Here is a 22,136-nt window from a genome sequence, read left to right on the forward strand (position 1 = left end):
GTAACAGAAAGTGTGAGATGAGAACCATAACAGTGTAATCTGCCATTAACCTCCCTGTTTTAGCTCTCTTTCCTAAATGGTAACACAAACCTGATTTCCTTTCATAACCTTACCTGTAAATGAAAGGAGCTACTGTGGCAGTATTGGGGTGACTGTATTGCTGTTGCTGAGGAAGCTGGACAACACCATTTCCCGTGCCTTGGCCACTGCTTGCAGCCATCGAGGCTGACAGAGCTGCAGAGGACCCTGGGGTGAGAGCTGCACTTGGCTCTTTCCCTTCAGAAGAAGCAAGACCAGAGGAAGGAGAAGCCTTCTCAGTGAATTGAGATTTTGGTGTTGATTGGGACTGGTTTCCTTTTGTAGTCCTCAGTTTTTCAGTCTCCTTACTTCCTGTGCATATGGATGAAGTGCTCTGCTTTGCTGTTGGCACCTTTGATCCAGGTTTTGGGATCCCGCTAGAAGATGGTATTAAGCTTTCCTTCTTGGCTGCTGTTGTCTTACTTCCTTTTGGAATTAAGCTTGCAATCTTGGAGCTCTTCTTTGTAGGTGTTTCAGTGACCTGGTCCTTCTCTTCCTTGACTGTTTTCTCAGTGCAAACTTTGTTTTTGTCCCTGTTCTTTTCCTCTTTGTCCTTTGGCTGTAGCAAAGACTTTTTATTGCTGAGATTTTTGCTTCCAGCTTTTGGAGGGGTTAACTTCGGTGATACTTTAGGACTGCTACTTGTGGAGCCACCACTGTTCACCCCACCACTTAAGACATCCATTTCACCACACTCTGAAAAGGTATCATCCTCCCTCCCACTGTCACTGGGTCCTGAGCTCAGTGACAAAGGAGGTCTCAGAGCAGTCCTAGCATTAACCAGCTTGAATTTTTCCAGCATAGATTTTTGTCCAGATGAAGGGGGCTTCACGCCTTCAGAAGGGGGTGGCTTGAGCCTGTCTGAAGATGGAGTAGGGGAGGTTGCGGGACTAGGCTGCTTCACGGACAGCATAGTAGAGGTTGCGCTGTGTTTGACATTCATGGATTTGCTGCGCCAAGGCTTGCTGGCACTTGGAGAGGGTATGGCAGAGACCTGCTGCTGCCCGGTGCTGGTGGGATGCTGCACGTTTCCATTCATGCCTGTAGATGGGTGAGGGCCTTTCGGTGAATCTGCTTAAAAAACAGAAAGAACCATAACAGTATAGTTATTCTCCCATCTCATGCTTAGGTGATACCATAGTGCTCTGGCACTTAAAACACAGTTATATGTGATTCATAATAAATATAATTTACATGTGCACGGAGTAGATGGGTGAGGGCCTTTCGGTGAATCTGCTTAAAAAACAGAAAGAACCATAACAGTATAGTTATTCTCCCATCTCATGCTTAGGTGATACCATAGTGCTCTGGCACTTAAAACACAGTTATATGTGATTCATAATAAATATAATTTACATGTGCACGGAGCATGAAGATTGCTAAGCATAATTTATTTTTCCCTCCCACTATCACATTGTTGTTCAATACTTCTGTGAGCTCAAGAGAGCCATGGAAGCACCTTACTTGTAACCATTTCATTGCGCAAATTAAACCTTCCAATTTAAAAATGTTATCTTTAAAAAGTGATAAATAAATTCTTCCAATCACTTCTTAATAATAAAACACTGTGACGTTGAAGTAAAAAGGAATGCTACAATATTGGAAGGAAGACAACCAGAGAAAGACAGCTTTATTGTTTAGTGATTAAAAAATGTGCTAGAAAGGTACGGGTTTTTTTGGGGTGGAGGAGGAGGGCTGAATAATATTAAAATTAAATGGATACAATCAACATTCATAAAAGCAGAAAATGTCAGGTCACTATACCATCCTATGTTCTTTTTTGTTTTAAGTACTGTTAACAACCTTCAGTAGCTGACTTGAGGAACTTATCCCAATGCACTTTCACAGATGGGAAAAAATATATCAATAATTTCACTCGTGTCAGTAAGTGAAAGTTACAGCGATATGGCACCTACACGGATACAACAACAATACTTGTTTTGGGCTTGAAGCTCCAGTAGGTACAGAAAGCTCATTTATGTGGCTCTGGTATCTACACTACATTTACACCAACCTGGAACCTCAGTGCATCTTTCAGAATGAAAAGAAGACTCCTTCTGCAATAATTAAACTGTGTTAACTGCGTGAAAGGGTTAAGCTCTTCTGTATAAAGCTCAGATTTCCAAGACATATCTGAGTATCTAAATACCATTACTCTGGAGCACCAGAGAAATTAAGTGGTAATGGCAATCAAATATATGGTATATAGCTATTTCACCAGATGAGATATTTTCATTTAGTTTATCTTGCCATTCAATCTAGGGACTACCAGCGAATTAGGCATAAGTTTGGTTATAGTGCATCAAATTCAGTACTACAAGAAAGCCTATGAAACATACAATGCAAATATAGTTCATCCAATGGGGAAAGAAAACTGCCTGATATATTGCATACACACATGAAGCCAAAGTCATGCCTTGAGGCCTCCCTGTCTGAATGATATAGTAGATGAGGACACTGAAGACATTTGTCCCTTCACCACAGAGTTTGAAGTTATGGGTCATTTTCAGTTTTGCAGTCTTAGCCCTAAGGCCCTAGTACGGATTAGGCTACCCACCTGGAATTCTGAAGGCCCCTACGATACACAGGAAAGGGAGAATTTTTAGCATCCTGAAAGGGGAGCTCTTTTTTTCTTTAACAAAGAGAGAATGCAAACAGCAAAATTTACGTCTTTAAATAGCATTACATTCTAGTTTTAAAAATATTGAAATAAATGGAATAGAAGTAACACAACAGAAATGTAACAGCTTTTACTTGCTTAACACTATGAACAACTGGACCCCAGCAGGTCAATCGCCTCCACCTTCAATAGACGCTATATAGTTCCACCTGCACAGAAATTTTCATGTGCCCCTCAGCCTGATGTGCAAAGACCACGGCTCTAAACAAGCTCAGTCCATCTCCACAGAGGATTTGCAAGTTGCTTTGCTACACCCAGATACTAAGAAAGAAAACACTAACTGGTAAAGGTTGCCTCAGAGAGTTTCTCAGGACAGGTGAGATTACAGCTTGCTCCCCAGGCTCCAGGTAGTACCACGCACACGGAGCAGCTTTGGTGGGCAGCTGCAGAGCTGATCCCTTCCTTGTGACCAAGGCAGGAGTTGTGTCTGGGCTCCTGCCATTTTCTGGGGAGCCTCAGATCCTGGAAGAGCGCTTGGGGCCAACAACATGTGTTGGAAATTACTGCAGCCCTCAGGCTTCCTTAATTTATAAAAGGGATCAGCCCCATGGCTGATAGCCTAGGACTGGGTGTGCACGAGGACCTTATTGCACACATCTTGCCTTGCATTAAGCTTGCCTTAATTACACAGGAGGACTGGGGTCTTTAGCTATCCAAATAGTTTTGCAGAATAACAATTCACCGTAATATGCAAAGTTAATGCAGAGTACATGTAACAGTCTGTGACCAGCAGAATGCCACTACATCGTTGTATTACCTCTGTTACATTTGTATGGCCTCAGGTTATTAGTTTCACTACAAAAAGAAAACAAAAAAGTGTTCTGATTAAAAAGAAGAATGTATCCTTGCCATATTTCCTGCTAGCTATTAAACTCACTGGGGGAATAATTGTCAAAAGAAGGGTATTTCCTGTTCATCAACAGCTTCTTCTGCTACATACATAGCAAAAAAAACCCACAGGTTCCTTGAACCACTGGTACTTACTTGATCCATATGTTACAAATCATGAAAAGCATAAAAAATTACAGAGAACTAGAACTTGTGTTTAATCTTCAATTTAAAGTGTATCCTTAATGTTTCCACAAGGAATTGCAAGCTGGATTGCATGCTTTCAAGAAATAGACACTGTCTGTGTGTTAAAGAAGTGGAATGCAAAGATTTATCTTCCCCCAGCCCAAATGCATTACTTGAAGCTGCACATCATTCACTGCTTTCTGCACATTCAGTTGGACTTGGCTTTAGTTGTTCATTACATGAAATCTGTCCCCACCTTGTGGTGATTTTGACACAGAGTGAACCCAACCATGACAAAGATTTCAGGCTTCTACAAACTAAATTTTACAAGCAGACGGTCTTCTGTTTAGGGTATAATCCCCTTGTTGCTGAAATGCATAATCGGCTTGTGGTGCAAATAACTTTGCATTCTTTTTGAGAGCTCAGAGCTTCAGAGCTCAGCCCAGCCTGTGTGGGAAAAGTAGACCAGCAACAGCCCCAGGTGTTCAGTGGAAAACCGAAAGTTTCTTCCAGAACCCAGCAAGACCAGGACAACAGAATGGACATTTTCAAGCCTATTCTTCATAGGCTGTTGAACAAACACAGGACACATGAGGGGTTAAACCTGGGCCCAATATATAATCAACTTCCTCTGTCTTCTTGTCTGTGACCTTTGCTGTGTTCTGAGCTGTTGGAGAAGTCAGGACCTCTGTGATATTAGCTCCCCTGTTGCAGCACAGTAGGTACTGATAACTGAAATATTCTGTAACAGGCACACACCCAGATTAGAATACCCAGTTTTAGTCAATCAAAATAAAGAAGGTTAGTAGAAAATGAAAGAGCTCCAGGGGATTGCTGGACATAAAGATATTTGGAGGAATGGGAGGTCTATCTGGTGAGATTAAAAGAATTCATCTTCTTCAACAGTCCCTTTCCTGCTGCCCATGAGAATGAAGCCCTCATGAGCACAGAAGAGAACACTACCAGGGACAACCAGCAAAATACTGAAACCAGAACATAAACAAGCAAACTATAGGCATACATACTGGCCACAGATGAACAATTAATTGCATCATCAGACAGTGTTGTTCCAGGACATTGTTTCTCATCATTTGTATGGGAAAAATAAACCAAACACTGCTGAAACTAATACATAAACACAATTTATTATCAAATTATATTAAAAACTCTATGATATGGAGACCCTCATCAGAGTTCAGATGCAGTGTTTCTAGGTTCTAATATGCAAACCTTTGGTTTTAAAATTTTATTTGAATTATAACATTATTTATTTGCTGGACTCAAAACTTCTTTGGATAACTACCTTGCTAGCAATGTAATCACTTCGTTCAAATAGTTCCATTTTCATAGTTTTATTTTCATCTTTATTAAGTCAGAAGCAGATAGATTTGACGTAACCTAGAAAACAGATGTGGTCTTTGAAACTCATCCATAAGCTGCAAAGTCCAGAAAAAGAAAAAAAAAGGAAGAGATAAAAGATCAGCTCACTAAAGCTCCATGGATGAGTTTCAGTTAATGGCATGTTTGCATGTTTATCATTTTGGTGCATTTTGTGTTCCTGATTCAACCACAGCTACACAGAGTTACCTGTGTCACAGCAATGGGTTGGATCTGTCAGTGAAAACTAGGCTGTACTCAATAAAGAGAAAAACTGCATTTGCTCAGGGGAGCTACTTTCTTACTGTGCGAGCTATTCCTTAAGCATCATTCAAAGGAGATAACATTAATGACATACTAAATAATGACATACTAAATAGAAGGCCCATATCACATCTTATTTTGGATCACCTTCACGTCTCCTTTAACTCTGTGTCTACATATTCAATCCCCACTGTGACTGAGTTGGAAATCATGTCATGCAGGAATGAATTTCAAGTCTTACATATAATAGGATTAAGAAAAACCCTTATGCTGTACATCTTTTCTGAGGTTTCATTATAGCCCACATAAGAAGGTGTAGTAGAGCAAAATGTACCAAAAGAGGTCTGTCCTTGAAGAGGTCTGAAGGTCCCAACCTCTAATGATTATTTACCTAGCACAGGCTGACTCTTTCTCTGATTTTTTTGCTGTTTATGCAGCACTAATGCAGATTACAAGTAATTTGTTATATGATATACATCTCAGAAATTGCATGCTCCAAGCATCAGAAGGAAAATTTGAAATATAAGGTTTACTACGTGTGCTAACTGTAAGAAGAACAACAGTTTTTCAATGTATACTGACACTTCTTTTTAAAGAGATGTTCACTACTATTGCTACTGTGAGGGTTAAAGTTTGTTTCCAAACAAATTCTTCAAAAAAACCTCATGTCACAGAACATCCTCAAATACATAAAAAATAAATATCAAAAGACATTGAAATTTCATTCTAATATGCAAGCATTAGCCACTATAATAATTAAAGTTAAAATGTATATAATTTAAAATATATTATGGCTCAGTTGTTTTGCTCTTCAGGCAAAGAAGTAGCATGAGGAATTCAACTACAGGATCTCATGTGTTTTTTTAGGGTATTATAAAAAAATATCACTTTGCTATCCTTGCACACCCAGCAGTCATTTTCTCTAATTAACTTCTGCTTTATACTCTAAAACAAACTTGTATTCACTTTACGTTATCATGTAAAATCAATGTTCTTCCATCCATTCTGCTGTTTCAAAAGAAAGAAAAGAAAGCAGAGACATATCAAATATAGTATTCTGTAGTTATGCTACATTACACTTTCTATATCCTGTAATATGAACTGAATGATTATACAAAAGGAAAGCCACCCCTTATACTTTTGCAAGTGATGACTTCACTAAAATTCTCATCAAGGTTCTCATTCTCTGCTGCAAAGAAATGGGAAAGTAAAGAAATCTACCATGCAAAAAGCCACATAAATGTGCAATGCGATGCAAAACGTAGCAGCCAAAAGACAATTTCCAAGTAACAAACTAAGAATATCTACAAGCGTGTCTCATCTTGAATCATTTCGCTCTCACATATTTCAGTACCAAACTTGTGTCAATATTATGAAATAATTCTAAACCCTAAACTGCTGTACATACCTTCACTCAAGCTGCCACATCTCCTACTTCGTAACTTCACTATCGTACTTGTGAACTATACAGTGTCTGCTCAGTTTTCACTCTGATCTCTTTCTAGTTTTAGCCTGGATGTCTTGCCACAAACAAATGCTTAATAAAATAAATCCCACTACAGAACTATCTAAAACATTCAACCCTGATAGTAGAAAATAAAGAAATAACTATTGAAAGCATGGTTTTATATCTTCAGATACAGCTAGGGGCAAAGTGTGTTCATCAGAATTTTGTAAAAAAAATTCTGGATAGCTGCCTGTTGCTTGGATGAAGAACATTCACTGCATACTTGTTCCTCCCACAGACCCCAAGGATGCAAACGGGTACTATGTATATTGTATCATTTTCAACTGTATTCTAACCCAGAGATATGAATAAAATGCTGTTCGTTACACAAAAGGAGAAAGAAAGAGGATAGGGGCTGGGTTAGTTACACAACTCAGAAAGCTGAATTTGCAAATTATTTTTTCTGAGATAAAGCCTGAAGAGACATATTTTCAAGGAAAGCAGTGTCAGGGTGGGAGAAACAGAAGGATCCAGGGAACTCAGTTTGTTTCCATAATGGAACATCACATTTAAAGAAGGCAATAAAACATGAACACTGAATTCAAGTGCCTGCAAAATTTCATTACATTTGACTTAATTTCCAATCCTCTATTCAGACATATATGTACTAGGTAAGGCTCTGAAGGAACAGAAGCATTAAATGTTCTGATGCCAATGTAATGTTCTGATTCTTATCCATTAGCGACTAAGATGCAAAGTCCCCTGAAAATTATGTTGGTCTTCCTTTGGCTATGAGTAGACTTGAATATGGACCAAGAATATAGGCATCCAATATGTGTTCATTTTTACTTCAGAAAAATCACCCAATGATATTTCCATCAAAGACAGATAAAATATAACATTTTGAAAGTTTTCAGTTCTGAACTTCAATCCCAACTCAATTGCAAGTCCTAATACAGAACTCTATCTCCATAGGTCTTCTTACCAAGTCTTCAGCCCTTGTGAATGGGTTCTTTTGGTGATATTTCCTTTTGTTCCTCTTGTATGTGTTGTAAAGTAAGCTTTTTAATTTTTAATCACTCACCTTTTTCATTTCCATTTGCATATTGTGGAGGCTTGTTTTTGTCAATGCTGTTAAAGCTCTGGCTTCTTCTATTTAAATTAGAAGCTCCCTGGACTTTGGTACTGCTGCCAGCAGCTGGCACCCTTGAGGGTCCTGGAAGCCTGGAACAGCATAATCAGAAATCAGTTCATTTTATGTAGTGCAACATATAGAGGAGGCAGTATGCAAATAACAGACAAGAATTTAAAACCAACAACTGAAAACAGTGATTTCAGGTAAGCAACAATAAACAGGAGTATTCAATTACTTAGACTCCACAAATTAAAATAAAAGCTTATCCTTACACACACAAAAGGGAAAAAGATGCTTTCTAGAGTCACAAGACATGTAAGAAGATGCTTTGCATTTGCCATTAACATTGCTAAAACAGATTCACCCTCACAAACCGTTAAAGTGAAATATCAACTTTTATTTAAATCTGTCACTTTTGAAGAAGGAATGTTACAGAAATTGATTAGAAAGCACAAAAATACACAGTGGAGAAGTATTTTTTACGTCTTACTCTAGTAAATGTTTCACAGCTGTGTTTAGCATAAAAGCTGCCTTTTTAGTTACTTCTGTTATTTTTCAGAGGGCTATTGGCTTATTATTTTAAATGAAAAGTATTGAAAATACAAATTTTAGCTAGATGCTACAGATCCATGGGTGCCTTTTAGATAGAAGTATGCAATGTGGAGCATACAGTTCGTTTGTTAGCATTTGCTGCCACCACCTGAACCTTATTGTGTGGCTATGATAAGAAAAAAATGGAAACTGTTGTCCCTGGTGTGTGTACACCTGCATCTTTTTTTCTGTCTGAATCTATTCTTTGATGTAAGATTCTTTAATACATGTTTACTTCAAAATTTCTGCAGCATCTTTGTGGGCATTCCCACTCCTTTCCAGTTTTGTTATGTGATAGACAAAATGAAATGCTTAAATCAGCAAGAGTCTTTGCCGTAGATCTCTCTTCTGTTTCTCGCTTATTGGAACGATATGGTGATTTTAATAGTGGCAATACAAATTACACCCGAGATATCAAATTCCATTAGTTTTGTTGTATTACGAAGGAGCAGCATCAGAAGGGAGAAAAAAAAGAAATCACATTACAAAGAATTAAAAAATGTTAGATTCCTTCCAAACTTTTGTTTGTTTAATGTATTGGTATAACAACAATGTTCAAATAATTTTATTTTCATTAAATAACATATGTAAACAGCTCCATATTCTCTTCCTTTACCAATTTAAACCTTAGAGAACTAATCCACTAGTTATTTTTATGGCTCATTCTGGCTGCCAGCCTGCCCTGCTAGTCTCTTTGCTGAGCCCAGAGCAGACTGTCTCTGCTCTGCAGCTGCAAGCATGCTAACCTTTACCGTGACCCATGAATTCGAGTGATCTTCTGTTCCCTGAAGAATGCACTAAAACAAACTTAAAAATCCATTTGCTCCTTCTCATTACCCTAATTTGAAAGGCAGTAAGAGCCTTGACATCATTTGTCAAAGGTAATGAAAAAAGCAATGACAAGGCATGTGCAACACTGGAAACTCATCTGTTCTGTTAAAATATAAAATAGTTCTGCATATATTCTGCATGCCAGAATTCGAGAACTTGCCACAGTAAGCACATTATACATGAGGTCATTTGCTCTACACCCTTTCCAGTTTACCTCATTTGCTGTCTTTTTTAATTGAATTCAGGTTTTAAATTGCTTTTACAGAATCATGTTAAGCAGCTAAGGAAATGCAAAGAGGAGAATAACAGATAAGGGACAAGTCACATACCTCTGAACAGGCTTCGGAAACACTGCCACAGATTTAAAGTATTAGACAATAAGACTGTTAACCCCAACACGTTGAATGTAGACAAGACAGGAGCATCAGCAATAAGGAAAACTGTAGACCTATAAATGCAGGTGCAATGCAACTGGACCGTGGTATAGCTTGTTCCAAGCTATCACCAGCAACTCAAATTGTGTTAGTGTGCCATAATGCAAAATGCAACCTTTATTGGAGATTGTGCAGTTTAGAGTTCATTGTTCTCACCAATGAACTGTACAGCAAAGGTATAATTAATGAACGCGTTATCACCCCCGCCAGAAAAAAAAAAAAAAAAAGAAACAAACCCCAAACAGAAAAAAAAGGAAAGAAAAGTTAGAAACAAGAGTAAGCTTTAGACCTCAGTTTCTTTTCTCTGCAATCTGGCTTGTAGATTTTAGTGCTCATGGAAATGATAAACTAAAAGTACTGATGAAATATGAAATAGGTCAGCTCCAACACACAGCTCTGTCAAATTCATTGCCAAAACAAAGCAGCCTGTTAGCAGGGACTGTGTGCAGGCTAGTCTTGGCAGAACAGAAGTCTTGGAAGAGGTTCTTTTTTTGTGCTCTATTTTGTTTCTGCATCACTTGGCTCCATGAATTCAACCTTTCAGGTGGGTTTGCAGAATATCCAGTGGGAATTGGGATGGACTCCCAAACTTCTTTTCACTCATGACTAAAGTGAGGATTTGATCCAGAGAGAGCACTAAAATCACCAACTAACCCTTCACATCCAATACTCTACATGCAGGATACAAAGATGCAGGATACATAACAACCAGAAATTTTGCTAATGTACAATACAAATCAGCTCCTTCCAGTCCGTACAAGGCTTTCCTGTGGCAAAGCTCATAGCTGCAAAGCTTGCACACATAACATAAATACACATTGTTTAATGTCTGCTTATGTCCAAAGGATAAAATATCAGTGGGCATATACTTGCTTGAGTATCACTAACAAGCAATAAATTAGAGATATGTAACTGACCTAGAGGTCTTTTTTTGACTGGTTGCAATTCCACTGTGATTAGACTGAGATGCATATCTGGCTGTGAGACTGTATGAGAAGAAACAGAGAAATTGAATTAAAGAATTACTTTGAACATGTATAGAAAGAACACACTTACCAGCAAACTATGAGTTAATGAATGCACATTGAATGTGGATAGAAAACACAAATTAACTGGCAAAAAAAAAAAAAAGAAATAATGCAAACATGCAGATTTTTATGAGAGATGTAATGAACAGATTATGAAATAATGGACATTGTTATAACTTGTCTCATTTTCTACAAATTAATTTAGGGACAGTGAGAGCAAATTTCAGCAGTGACTGAATTACTGAAGTCTAGCTTAATTCACAGGGTGCACCTCAGCTCTGCGCCATTTTTCATCCACAAAAAGTACTAAGCCCAAATATACAGCTGCTAGTTTCTCCATCAACCTGAGTTCAGAGTGGCAGTTAGGAACAAATTTGTTATACCAGATCCAATGAGGACTCAGAAATATTCCTGCTAAAGAAAGGTGACCTTCCTGAAAGTAGATTTATATGGAAGAAGCATCCCTTCATAGTTTCCATTACTGTTAAAGCAGCACAGGTCATGCATGTGATGCATTACCCAGGAAATTAATTCTTAGGAGAAGCCCTAACCTTGTGCTTAAACTTGCTGCTAAATTCAACGGGAAAATGCCCCTTTGTCTATTAAGGCATCCAAATAGTATTTCTGCAACAGAACATATGCTGAGCTACAGGGCTAAAAACTGTATGCTCCTTTTCACACCCAACAATGTGTCATTACTAAACAGCAAATTTATGCCTCTATTCTTTTAGACATTTGCATAGGGGATATGTCAAATGTACGGCCAAGGTAAGGCCTCCTGCCAAGCAATTTCAGCTACATAAACAGGTGCATCCTTTGGGATCCACATAGCCTTAGGATATAGACAGGTGGTTAAAGCAGGTGCAATCACAGCATCAAATTCCTTGCATTATTAAGGAAGTGATGGAGAACTGAGTAAGCAGGACCCTTGATAGTCACAGATTGCTTTTGTCTCTTACACTTCTGCATCTTCCAGCAATTCTAAGTAGCAACTGAAACCACAGTGCTCTAGTCCTGACTTTATATACTGAAAGCACTTATAAGAAACACCTGGTGGTATTGTCTACCAGAGGAGTGTTAAGCAATTTCTGCTTGTCTACTGAAGCAGATAGCTGGAGTATAGAGCAGATGGGGGGAGCCCCTTAAGGGGCAGAAAGGTCTTCCCATGCTGGCACAGCAGTCCTGCAGAGGGGCAAGGGGAAGGCACAAACCAAGGGACAATCCCACTTGATGGGAGGTGTGATTATTGTTACTTTACCAAATTTACCTAATAAAGGGTTCAACATTACCTCTGTGCCTGGCAATTACAAATGGCACAAGTGCACATGGCAAATATAGAATACTTCAGTCTTCAGGGGGCAAGAAAGAATAATCCAATATATAAAAGCAGCATTCAATTCTGTGACATATATCTTCACAAAAATGCTGACAAGGTGCTTTTTTTATACAACCATAATGTCTGTGGGAATTATAGTAAATTATGAAAGTATCATAATAATTACAGTTTATATATTTTATCTATCTAGTCATCAGTAGTATATGAAATTAAATATTAATATATTAAATTATATTTCACTTACAGCTATCTTTCTAATAACATCTGGACTTATGATACAAATGTGACATAGCTTATTTTGCTGAAATTGCTATATTTGTGCCTGGTGTAATAGCCCTTCTTTTACTGAGATCTTCCACTTGCGTTTTTTAAACAAATTTAAAATGAAGGAGTCTAGAAATGGTTAGATGGTTATCTGCATTGACTAAACTAAGAAGGCTGTGAGAAAAGCGGCATGTAAAATAAAACCTTAGTGTGTTTATGTTGTAAAAGGTAAAATGATACACAGTACAATCAGCACAGACACAGACAGTGATCTGGAAAAATAGAGTGAATAGGATGCATTGTCATAGCATCTTGTAGCTTTTCTACCTCAAACAACACAATTCCAAAGTAATTGGATAGATCAAATAATTTAATCTGAGTGACGTTGCTAAATTGTTGGTAAGCTAGTCCACAGACTGTACCTTTCTTTTTTCTTTTTAATAGCAATAAATACATGAAGCACCTATCTGGAAATGCCTGCTAGAATCTTTTCCTTCTATGACTAGGATTCCATCCACTAGCAAATTCATGAAATGTCAGCCTACAGACTGCTTTCAGACTTTCCAGACAGGCTAGAATGATGGATGTGTCAACCTCAGTAAAGCATCCTTTACACTGTGACTGAGTAAATTTATTTTCCAAAGTACTGTGACAAATGAAAGAAGAGAACTTCAACAGCTCATAAACCAGGTGCGTCAAGTTCCTAATGACTTTGGGTTTTCCTTCTAATTAACACTGGCTGTGCTGGGCCCATTAAAGCTTTGTACGGGTTCCTGTTTCCCAGCTGCTGGCCCCACTATTAACAAATGTGAACTGCAACACAGTTGCAAGACTAGACTTCAGTCTATCCACTCTTCCAAATGTATAAACAAATATTTACCTGCTGCCCTCTTCAACCAGATAATTGTCTCTGGGAGAGACCTGTTAGTTAGGAAAATAAACCTGTTTTGCTTAAGTCAGTGATTTTTTTATGCTTACAAATCCACACACAGGTATAATAAATATGTGCCTGCCATTAAACAGCAAATGCACATTAACAAACCAGACAGTACAAGTTTAACACTACAGCATCTAGGACAAGGAAGGATCTACTTGTCAGAGGGACAGAAAAGGGGATTTTGAAAGCCTCTGCTTTTGAAAGTCTCCCCCAAAGACCCTTTCCATGTGTCTCCCCCGACGTGGTCACAGCTTGCACTCCTCAGAGGAGCCACAGCAGTCGCCTGCAGAGCCCAGCCGCAGGGCACTGGCAGGAAGAGAACATGCAGACTACAGAAGAGACCAACCCTAACTGCACAGTGTGCAGGAAGCCCTGCATCTCCCAAGCTACAATCCAGCATTGTATAGCTGAAGGCAACTGCAACACTGGACCTAGGCCAAGCATCATGCTTAGGTCTCCTCTTCCACCTAATGCATAGGGGAAGAGAAGGCAGATGCTCCTGGTTAAGCAAATCCTATTCAAAATAGGTAAGATGGCATACACGCATATGATGCCAAATCCTTAGAAATCATCTGAACTCTGTAAACTAGCTTCCACGTTGGAATCAAGCCCCTATATTTTCTCTTGCAAATCAGGAAAACACTAGTCAACACAGCAGATATGAAACAGTGATAGTGGGTAATTGTGGCTGCTGGTCCCTTAGTTAAATGCTGTGAGAAAATTGAATAAATATCCTAAGACTGCTCAGAAAGGCAGTTAAGCACAGCAATAGCTGGGGTAGTACTGAGAAAGCAGGTACGATGATGTTAGAGACTGTAGGGACTCTGAGGTGCTGATGGGGAACACTACAGCTATCCTACAGCCATGCTGCTCACGGGAACCAGGACTCTGCCCTATTTACAGCCAGTTGCATTGGGGAGCTATGCACCACATTCCACCTAGATGGTGAACTGATGCAGGGCATGTAGTGGCAATCAGGATAAAAGGGTTAAGAAATGGTCCTAAAAGGTGTAGGGGAACCTAGGAAGTCAATGTAAAGTACAACACTAAAAGTTCTTATATGCCCTCCCACTAAAAGTGAATTGCAATACACAACTGAAATGGGCAAATAAAAGCAAAGAAGATGAAGAGGGAATGCAGGTGACTGCTCCACACTGTACTAAATTCTCACAAAGTCTGCCTTGCTGCTATGCAAACACCAGAAAAAAAGCAGCTCCTTGAAAGTGTGTATACCATGTAAAGCTGGAGGATGAAGCTCCTATAAACCTCAATAAAGGGCAGGAATCAAGCTGAAACTATTTTAACCTCCTTCTTCAAAAAGTAACCCATGCAGTGTCACCCTGAATATCATCAACTCTTTATTAACAGTCTTTCAAAAGATCAAAAGCATCATGTTACATCAGACTGCCATTTTCCTATAATGTTGAGAGCCACATGGTGCTTCTAAAATGCCAGCTATGCAATCTGTTAAAACTAGACAAAAGGCAAAGAGGTTTGTAGTATGTAATCAAAGTCTTTCTACCTTACTGGCATATTTGCATTTTAATATGCTATTGATCTTATAAAGTTATATTTATATCACTAGGGAACTGCACTCCAGAATGATTTGAGATTTTACTATTAGAAGAATGGTTCCCTGATAAAAAACAAAACAATACAAGTTTCAAAAGAATGCATTTTCAATGTAAAAATTTCCCCAGAAGGTCTTGATTGCCCTGTACAGATGTTTTTTCTTTTTGTTTTCTAAACAAGCTCCCTGGTTGCATACATCAGCCTGGCAAAAACCACAAGAGGTAATATTTTCAAGTTCAAATCCAGGTGTGCCTGGAGAAATGCCAGTAAGTTTCCAGGCTACTCAGCATCCCAATCTGGGCAGGTAGAAGGTCCCTGCCTGCTTCCTCAAGTGGACAGCCAAAGATTACTAAGGAGGAAACCAAAAAAATTTGAATTTTCCCATAAACAATTTTTTTCAAGCATTTCTTTTGCCTTTTTAGCCCAATCTTGATGAATTAATACATACTTATATCCATGTATATGTTTCTATTGATCTACATATATTAAAAATGTTATTTATACATAAATGCTACATGTGTATGTGTCATATCTATATTTTGTATTTTATAAATGTATTATTTTATGTATATATATATATATCTAACACAGAAATAAGAGGAACTGCCAATGGCTCAGGCAGCTCTAGCTCACACCATGTCATCTGTTCTATATTAGGTGGACATTTCTCCTTTCTGCTTTTTGAACTTTAGCATCATATACAAGAAGTCTGTCTCAAACTGATTCAGGCTTGGAGGTACTAGAAAAATTGTGTTTTTAATGTTAGCCTGTTGTTCACAGCCCATAAACCAAAATGCAGATAATGCTAGTCTTGCATTAACATTCATGTTCTTGCAGAACACGGTGACTTGTAATAAAAACTAATCATCTGCCATAGTGACCATACCTACCCTGGTCCCAGTGTTTGTAGTACAGGTATTTTGTGGAAATAAAGAAAGAATGTATGAATCACAACATTAAAGAAATGAAGAGCATCTCAATAATAAATGTGCTACCTAGCTACTGTGCTTAACCTGTAGCTCACCTAAAATAATGCAATCTTAAAAACCCGCTTTTTTTCTGACAAATTGGCCAAGTGGGTAACTGTGTGCTGCCAGAACCAGGGCTACACTCTTAGGGAGCAATCATACCCTATTATGACTTTATCTCCATACTATTTGTGATCTTGCACTAGAACAAAATTGTATCAGGTGACCTGCACAGTAATATATGCCACTATTCCGTTTCTCAGTTTGACAGAATAAGACTGTAACAAAGTTTTCTCCTAGAAGGAATGAAAAAGGGGGTGCCAGAAAGCCTGAGGCTGTCAATTCTTCAAACCTACATTCACCGTCCCTTGAACCTTTTCACGGTTTTCCAGAAAATGGACATTCATTAACACATCCTAAAGTATGGCTGTGCTTCCCACAGACCAGTCAAACAACCGTCACATATTTAAGCCTGGTTTTATCAAAGGTATTGAAGTACATTTGTCAGCATTTTGTTTGGTCTCCCCATTGACTCTAAAATAGTAAAAGTTATGTAATATAAAGAAATTACAGAACATTCTACCAACATTTCAGCTATGCTTCCATAAGGACTTTCAAAAAAGCAGACCAAAACACAAATATATATATATTTATAAGTGATTTTCCTAAACTGCTAATTTATCTCTTTTAAGTGTGGCAATTTTTCAACTTCTATTTTAATCCATTTTCCATGTGCAATGATTGTCAAAAACAGCACTTTCGAAGTGTATGGATTTGACGTTGGGATTTTTATTTGGTAGATGAAGACAGAAGAGAGAGTTATCTTCTCAATAGCAGTTGCAACATATAATATTTTTTCATTAACTGACATCTCCAAAATGACAATATGTAGAATATCACATTTATTGCAAAGTCTGTAAAAATACTAAGAGATAAAAGTTGACAGAAAGGCTGACAATAGCAAAGAAAGTAGCAGTACAAATATAAATCTAACTTAAATAAAAGCAAGAATGCAAGGAAAAGACTGACCATATACACAAACCCAGACAATAGAAGAATTGATGAATCTCTATGGAGAGTGAAGATAGAGCAACAAAGAATGTTTGAAGGGAAAATAACTACATTATGAAGCCTCTATTCCCTCAAAAGGAAATATAGGAAAAGTTGGATTCAAATGCTACAAGGATGAATGGAACACTTCCCATTAAATTCTACATTATCTAGATTAGCAACAGGGAAAATTATGGCTAAAGTACATCAGAACTGAAATATTAAAAGTAATCAGTGGCAAGGGAGACAAGTGCCAGACAATGATATCTGAAATGCACAGGATGAGAATCATCAGTAAAATAAATTAAAATGCTCTTTTGGAAATTGTAAGAACAGACCAGGAGAAAAGATGGAAACCACATTTTGAAATGCAAACAAAACAAGAGGCAGAGAAAAAAATACCATTCTCAAGCAGATGGCAGAGGTTATTTATAAACACGAGAAATCAGTGTACCTACATGTCACAGGACCCTAAAGAAATTTTTCAGTCAAATATCAGGTACTTTGCAGAGAGGAAGAAATGTAGAACAGAGTAAATAACACACAAGGGCAGGTACCAACCATAAAGACCTAGTTTTTCAGGATCCATCCCACAGAATTATGTAAGAAAGTAAAAGACACAAGCAGTTTCTGAGAGGTTGGTAGTCAAATAGCTAATGAAGAAATGATAAGTTTGAAAGAATCACAGTATCACAGTATCACAGTAGGTTAGAGATTGGAAGGGACCTCAAAAGATCATCTAGTCCAATCCCCCTGCCGGAGCAGGAACACCTAGATAAGGTTACACAGGAACGTGTCCAGGCGGGGCAGAATCTTCTTTAGGATAGATTTAGAAGCTATTGAAAGGCTAGAAAATGCTTTATAATTTACATTTTTATATGTTCTATCTAGTAGGTTCTATATTATAGCTATAGAGAAGACCATTTGTTTTAGAAACAGAATCTGTTTCAAAACCTCCCTTTTCCCCCCCTAACTTTAAGCTTAAGAAATATTGTTAGATATCTTCTTATCTTAGAGAGGACGGGCTACAGGGAAGGAGTATGTGGCAAATACATTCTTGCTATTGCATTGTGGTGCTTTTTTGTGTGAAGGTTATTAGAAAGGTTAGGCATTTGCCATCATCAAAAAGTAACTCGTTTGTGTATGAGAATTTCTGAATCTGCCAAAGGAAACAGAAGTACACATTATAAAACCTATAGTGCGGATGAATTTTTGCAAGCTATTTCAAAATACAGCTATTAAAAGGAATTTTAAGAAAAAAATATTGCATTACGGCAGTAATATTAATTTATATGAGACTATGAAGGTGTACTTTTTAACATATTCTGTCCATATATCATAGCTGTGGCCTAGAAAACTCCTGAAATTACAGTAATTCTCAGCATGTAATGACAGTTTTATCAAATGCGTAAATTAATTTCACAGCTCTGTAAGGTAAACAAATGGCATGTGGAAGAAGAGCCACTTTTCCTGATGGTCTATATAGTGCTTATCACAGGAACAAGTCTCCTCTCTAATTTATGCAATTCATCATTATTAAATATCATATATTTGCTTAGGTACACAGTTAACTGATTAAATTGGGAAACAGAGGTATTATTTACTTTAGTTACTTGGATTTCAGGAAAATGGAATCTTCCTTCCTAAAGTTCCTTTCTTTGGGAATCCTGAAGCCTGTTATGACTGTTTTTGAGGAGTAGAACAAAATGGGGCAAAAGCTGATTTTCAAGATGGAAAGACAGGACAGTTAAAGTACAATTAAATCCATAAGGTCCATCTGAAGGTCAGCTGCTGCAGATCATGGTGCAGTCACATCAAGCAATTTATTCTGCATTATCTCCTAGATGCATAAAAGTACATCAGATTAGACTAGTAGCCGTTTGCCTGCTTAGACTCTACCTAGAAAAAAGGGAATACAAAGAAGAAATAAATCTTTAAATCTTTTCCTTTCTTTGCAGTCATCAGGTAATGATTCTGTACTGGTAAAAGCAGGAGCTACCTACCTGTTTCACTTCACTAAAACCAAGTGGCTAGGAATGGCAAGAGCTAAAGATAGTGAATAGACTTGGTTCATTGCTTTCCTTCCATTAACCAAGGAAGACACATGGTTATAGGCACATTCCATTTTTTAGACTATGTCAGTGCAATGCACTTGGTGTAGACTGTTTAGGTTACATTTTAAATCTCCAGAACACTGAAACAAAGACCACCTTCTAAATTCAGAGTGGTGTAATGAAGACTGGCATAGACATTGTCAGTATTTCAGCATGGATCTATTGAGATTCGTAATCATAACCACTACATTCGCATTACTGTATTTCACCCAGCACAAGCTGTGTGTCCAATATACTTCATTTTCTCCCTAGTACTTCTGAGCAGGAGGCAACTTGAAACCTAGTTCCTTGCAGTAGTTATATATGCAACTGCCAGTGGAAATCAGCTACCTAACTTTGTTTATATGCCTAGGAAAACCAGGGTGCTCTTTTAATACAACAGATTTAACAAAATCCATCTGGACCTCAAGCTGTGCTCATCATTCCTGTACGTGATAAAATAGTTTGTCCATCTTGGGGAATTTTGCTGACAGCTTACTGAAACCAGTTACTGCCTAATCCATAAATGAGACAGAACTTCTTTCATCCACATGTGTTTTCTATTAGTATCTGGGTGGTTGAAAGATCATCACTGTAGAAAGTTTGGATGTATTGCTGTGATAATGGAATCCACTAGAAAAACAAAGCATAAAAATATAATGTAACTATTGTTGTCATCTATCTGTACTGACATATAAATAAGGCCACCAGCACTGTATTTTTTTAACTTAATCTCAAAGCTACAACAAAGTCATAAGGAAAGAATGAAGTGCCTACCTCAGATTTTGAAGAATTCAATTTCCATAGTTAGTCATACAAGAATATAAGAAATTTTAGGGTAAAAAGAAATCACATCTAAACCCATTGTCTCCCTTAGGTTACCATTCATTATCTATCACAGATTTTTCCACTAATTACCTAAATAATTTTTAGAGCTTTTATACTTAGTGGTATGAAATTATAATTATTCATAAATAAAGAATATTCTTTGCAACAAAATTTCACTTACCATCAATCAGTTTCCTTTATTCTTTCACATTTAATTTGAAATGTTGTTGTTGGCCCTAGGATTCATAGACCAGTGCTACTCTTTCACATAAAATAATCTTGCTCCCCTTCTGTGTGCACCATTTTTACAACTCTTGAGTTTAGTTATGGACAGATTAAATGGAATTAGGAATGTTAAAGCATTACCACACTGACCAAATTTAGATAACTTTGTTAAGAGCCTGCTGCAGAAAATTCATTATCTTCCTATACAAACTTTACACTAAGGAGAAAGAGGCTCCTCCATTGTCCTGAGTTCATCTTAAACCACGACATCCACAAATCAGTTTAATTACATCCCTCATCTGTGTTGTCTCCTGTAGGAGATACCAATTACCTAGTCATACAAGGACAGCTATACTCCTGAATTAGTCTCCTGAATTCCCCATGTCTGCACAAACCTAATCTTGTCAGTCTCATAATTTTCTGATTATAACCTGGGGCTTTTCTTTGTTTACTATATCAAAACAACCTGGCTATGAAAGCTGTAGGGTCCTAATACTACTTGTGCCTATTACAGCTTTTGTTGGCAAAGAGCCCAAGCACTCTCACTGAGGTTGATACCAGAGTAGATAAAGCAGTTAGTAGTGATCATTACCTAGTAATGCTCACAGACATTGATGATTACTGAGGACATCATAACCCCCTAGGAAATTGAGCAGAAATTAAGTAATATGTTTCCTATACCTTTGCTGGAAGCAACAAAGAAGATAACTTTTCTGACAGAGTAATCTAACCTAAAGTAACTGCAAGTATTAACATAGTCTCAGAGTCTTAAAGTACAACACAAAATGTGATTGCTTACTGAACATTCTTTTAAAGTACAAAGTCTGTAGCAAGAATCCACCTTTTGTCAGTGTATATGTTTTGGTTTTGCTTACATCTCTGCACACATACAAATACATGCATATCAAATGCACTTAAATGTATACAGTGCCTCAAAAGGACAGATTTATTTCTCAGGTGTTCTCAGGTGATTTGTCTTCAAATCAAATAAAGTACCCTTAGGTATAAGACAGACATTTATGGTGACAAACGTCAACCTTCTATATATGTATGTTTGAAAACAAACAGGAAATTCTTGCTTTCAGTTTACATATACCAGAAAGATGGTAGAAATTTCAGTGTAATATTTTTTTAAGTAGAAAAATTTTGCAGCCAAAACACAGATATGAATATAAATTTAATCAAAGACTTAAATTATTTTAAACTCCTGCCATCGAAGTAGGTCTAAAGCACACTGATGGAAGCAGAAATTTTGTTAAACCAGCCTTAGATATCACTTTATGAAGGCATGAATGGTGGGGTTCTGAAACTGGAATGATTACCTTGCCTTCTAATTAGGTATATATAAACACAGCGAAGTAAAAGAGCAGAAAAAGGCACTGAAAGACCATGAGATCTTGGAGAATTATAATGAAAAGAAACGTTTATAAAAATTTCATCCCTTCTTTGCCTACCATTCCTGAGCAGACAAAGGACTAGTGTGCAATTGCCATCTTCCAAATGGCAAACAACTGCTATGCTCCAAGCTTTTTTTGACAAACAGTATTCCTTGCAATAGTGGTGATGTAAAAAGGAACATGGTATTTTTTTATTAAATATTCACCATGTGTAAGTTAGAAAAGCAGGAAAAAATCCAGGTCTTTTACAAAATTATAAGCAAAATCCATTAAACAAAAGTATTTACTTGAATCTGGCTAAGTTCTTAGTTCCACTGATAAAAGTAGTAAACACTTGTAGACCTACATTCATAGGAAAAATAAATAATTTCTGAATAACAGGATGTTATTGCTTCTTATCCAGTACAAGTATCCTTCAGAAAGCATAAAATTCAACTTCAGAAAATGCTCTGTATGGTCAGATTCTTCTAGGGTCCCACCATAGTCCCCTAAATTGCATGTTAATAGTAAACTTCACAGAGAAAACATTCAAAGACATTATATTTCAGTATCCGAGAAAGAAAATGCATTTCACATTGTAATGCCCA

The 22,136-nt window shown here is 37.5% G+C and overlaps 1 protein-coding gene across 10 annotated transcripts in view; it reads right to left on the minus strand.

Moving 5' to 3' along the window:
- The window catches only part of NAV3 (neuron navigator 3), a 547,859-nt gene that overhangs the window by 134,823 nt on the left and 390,900 nt on the right, over positions 1 to 22,136 (minus strand). For 7 of the 10 annotated variants that reach the window (XM_061369391.1, XM_061369392.1, XM_061369390.1 and 4 more), the window contains 3 exons: positions 10,769 to 10,837; positions 7,945 to 8,084; positions 114 to 1,152 (listed from right to left, as the gene is read on the minus strand). In XM_061369391.1, the coding sequence (XP_061225375.1) occupies positions 114 to 1,152; positions 7,945 to 8,084; positions 10,769 to 10,837 (1,248 nt within the window). Of the gene's footprint in view, positions 1 to 113; positions 1,153 to 6,821; positions 6,946 to 7,944; positions 8,085 to 10,768; positions 10,838 to 22,136 lie in introns of those variants that run through there. The other 3 variants (XM_061369386.1, XM_061369388.1, XM_061369395.1) reach the window with 3 other exon arrangements.

Source organism: Neopsephotus bourkii, unplaced genomic scaffold (assembly GCF_033783945.1).
Source record: "Neopsephotus bourkii isolate Nb327-2 ecotype Australia unplaced genomic scaffold, CSIRO-AGI_Nbou_v1 NB_1493, whole genome shotgun sequence".
NCBI lineage: Eukaryota > Metazoa > Chordata > Aves > Psittaciformes > Psittacidae > Neopsephotus > Neopsephotus bourkii.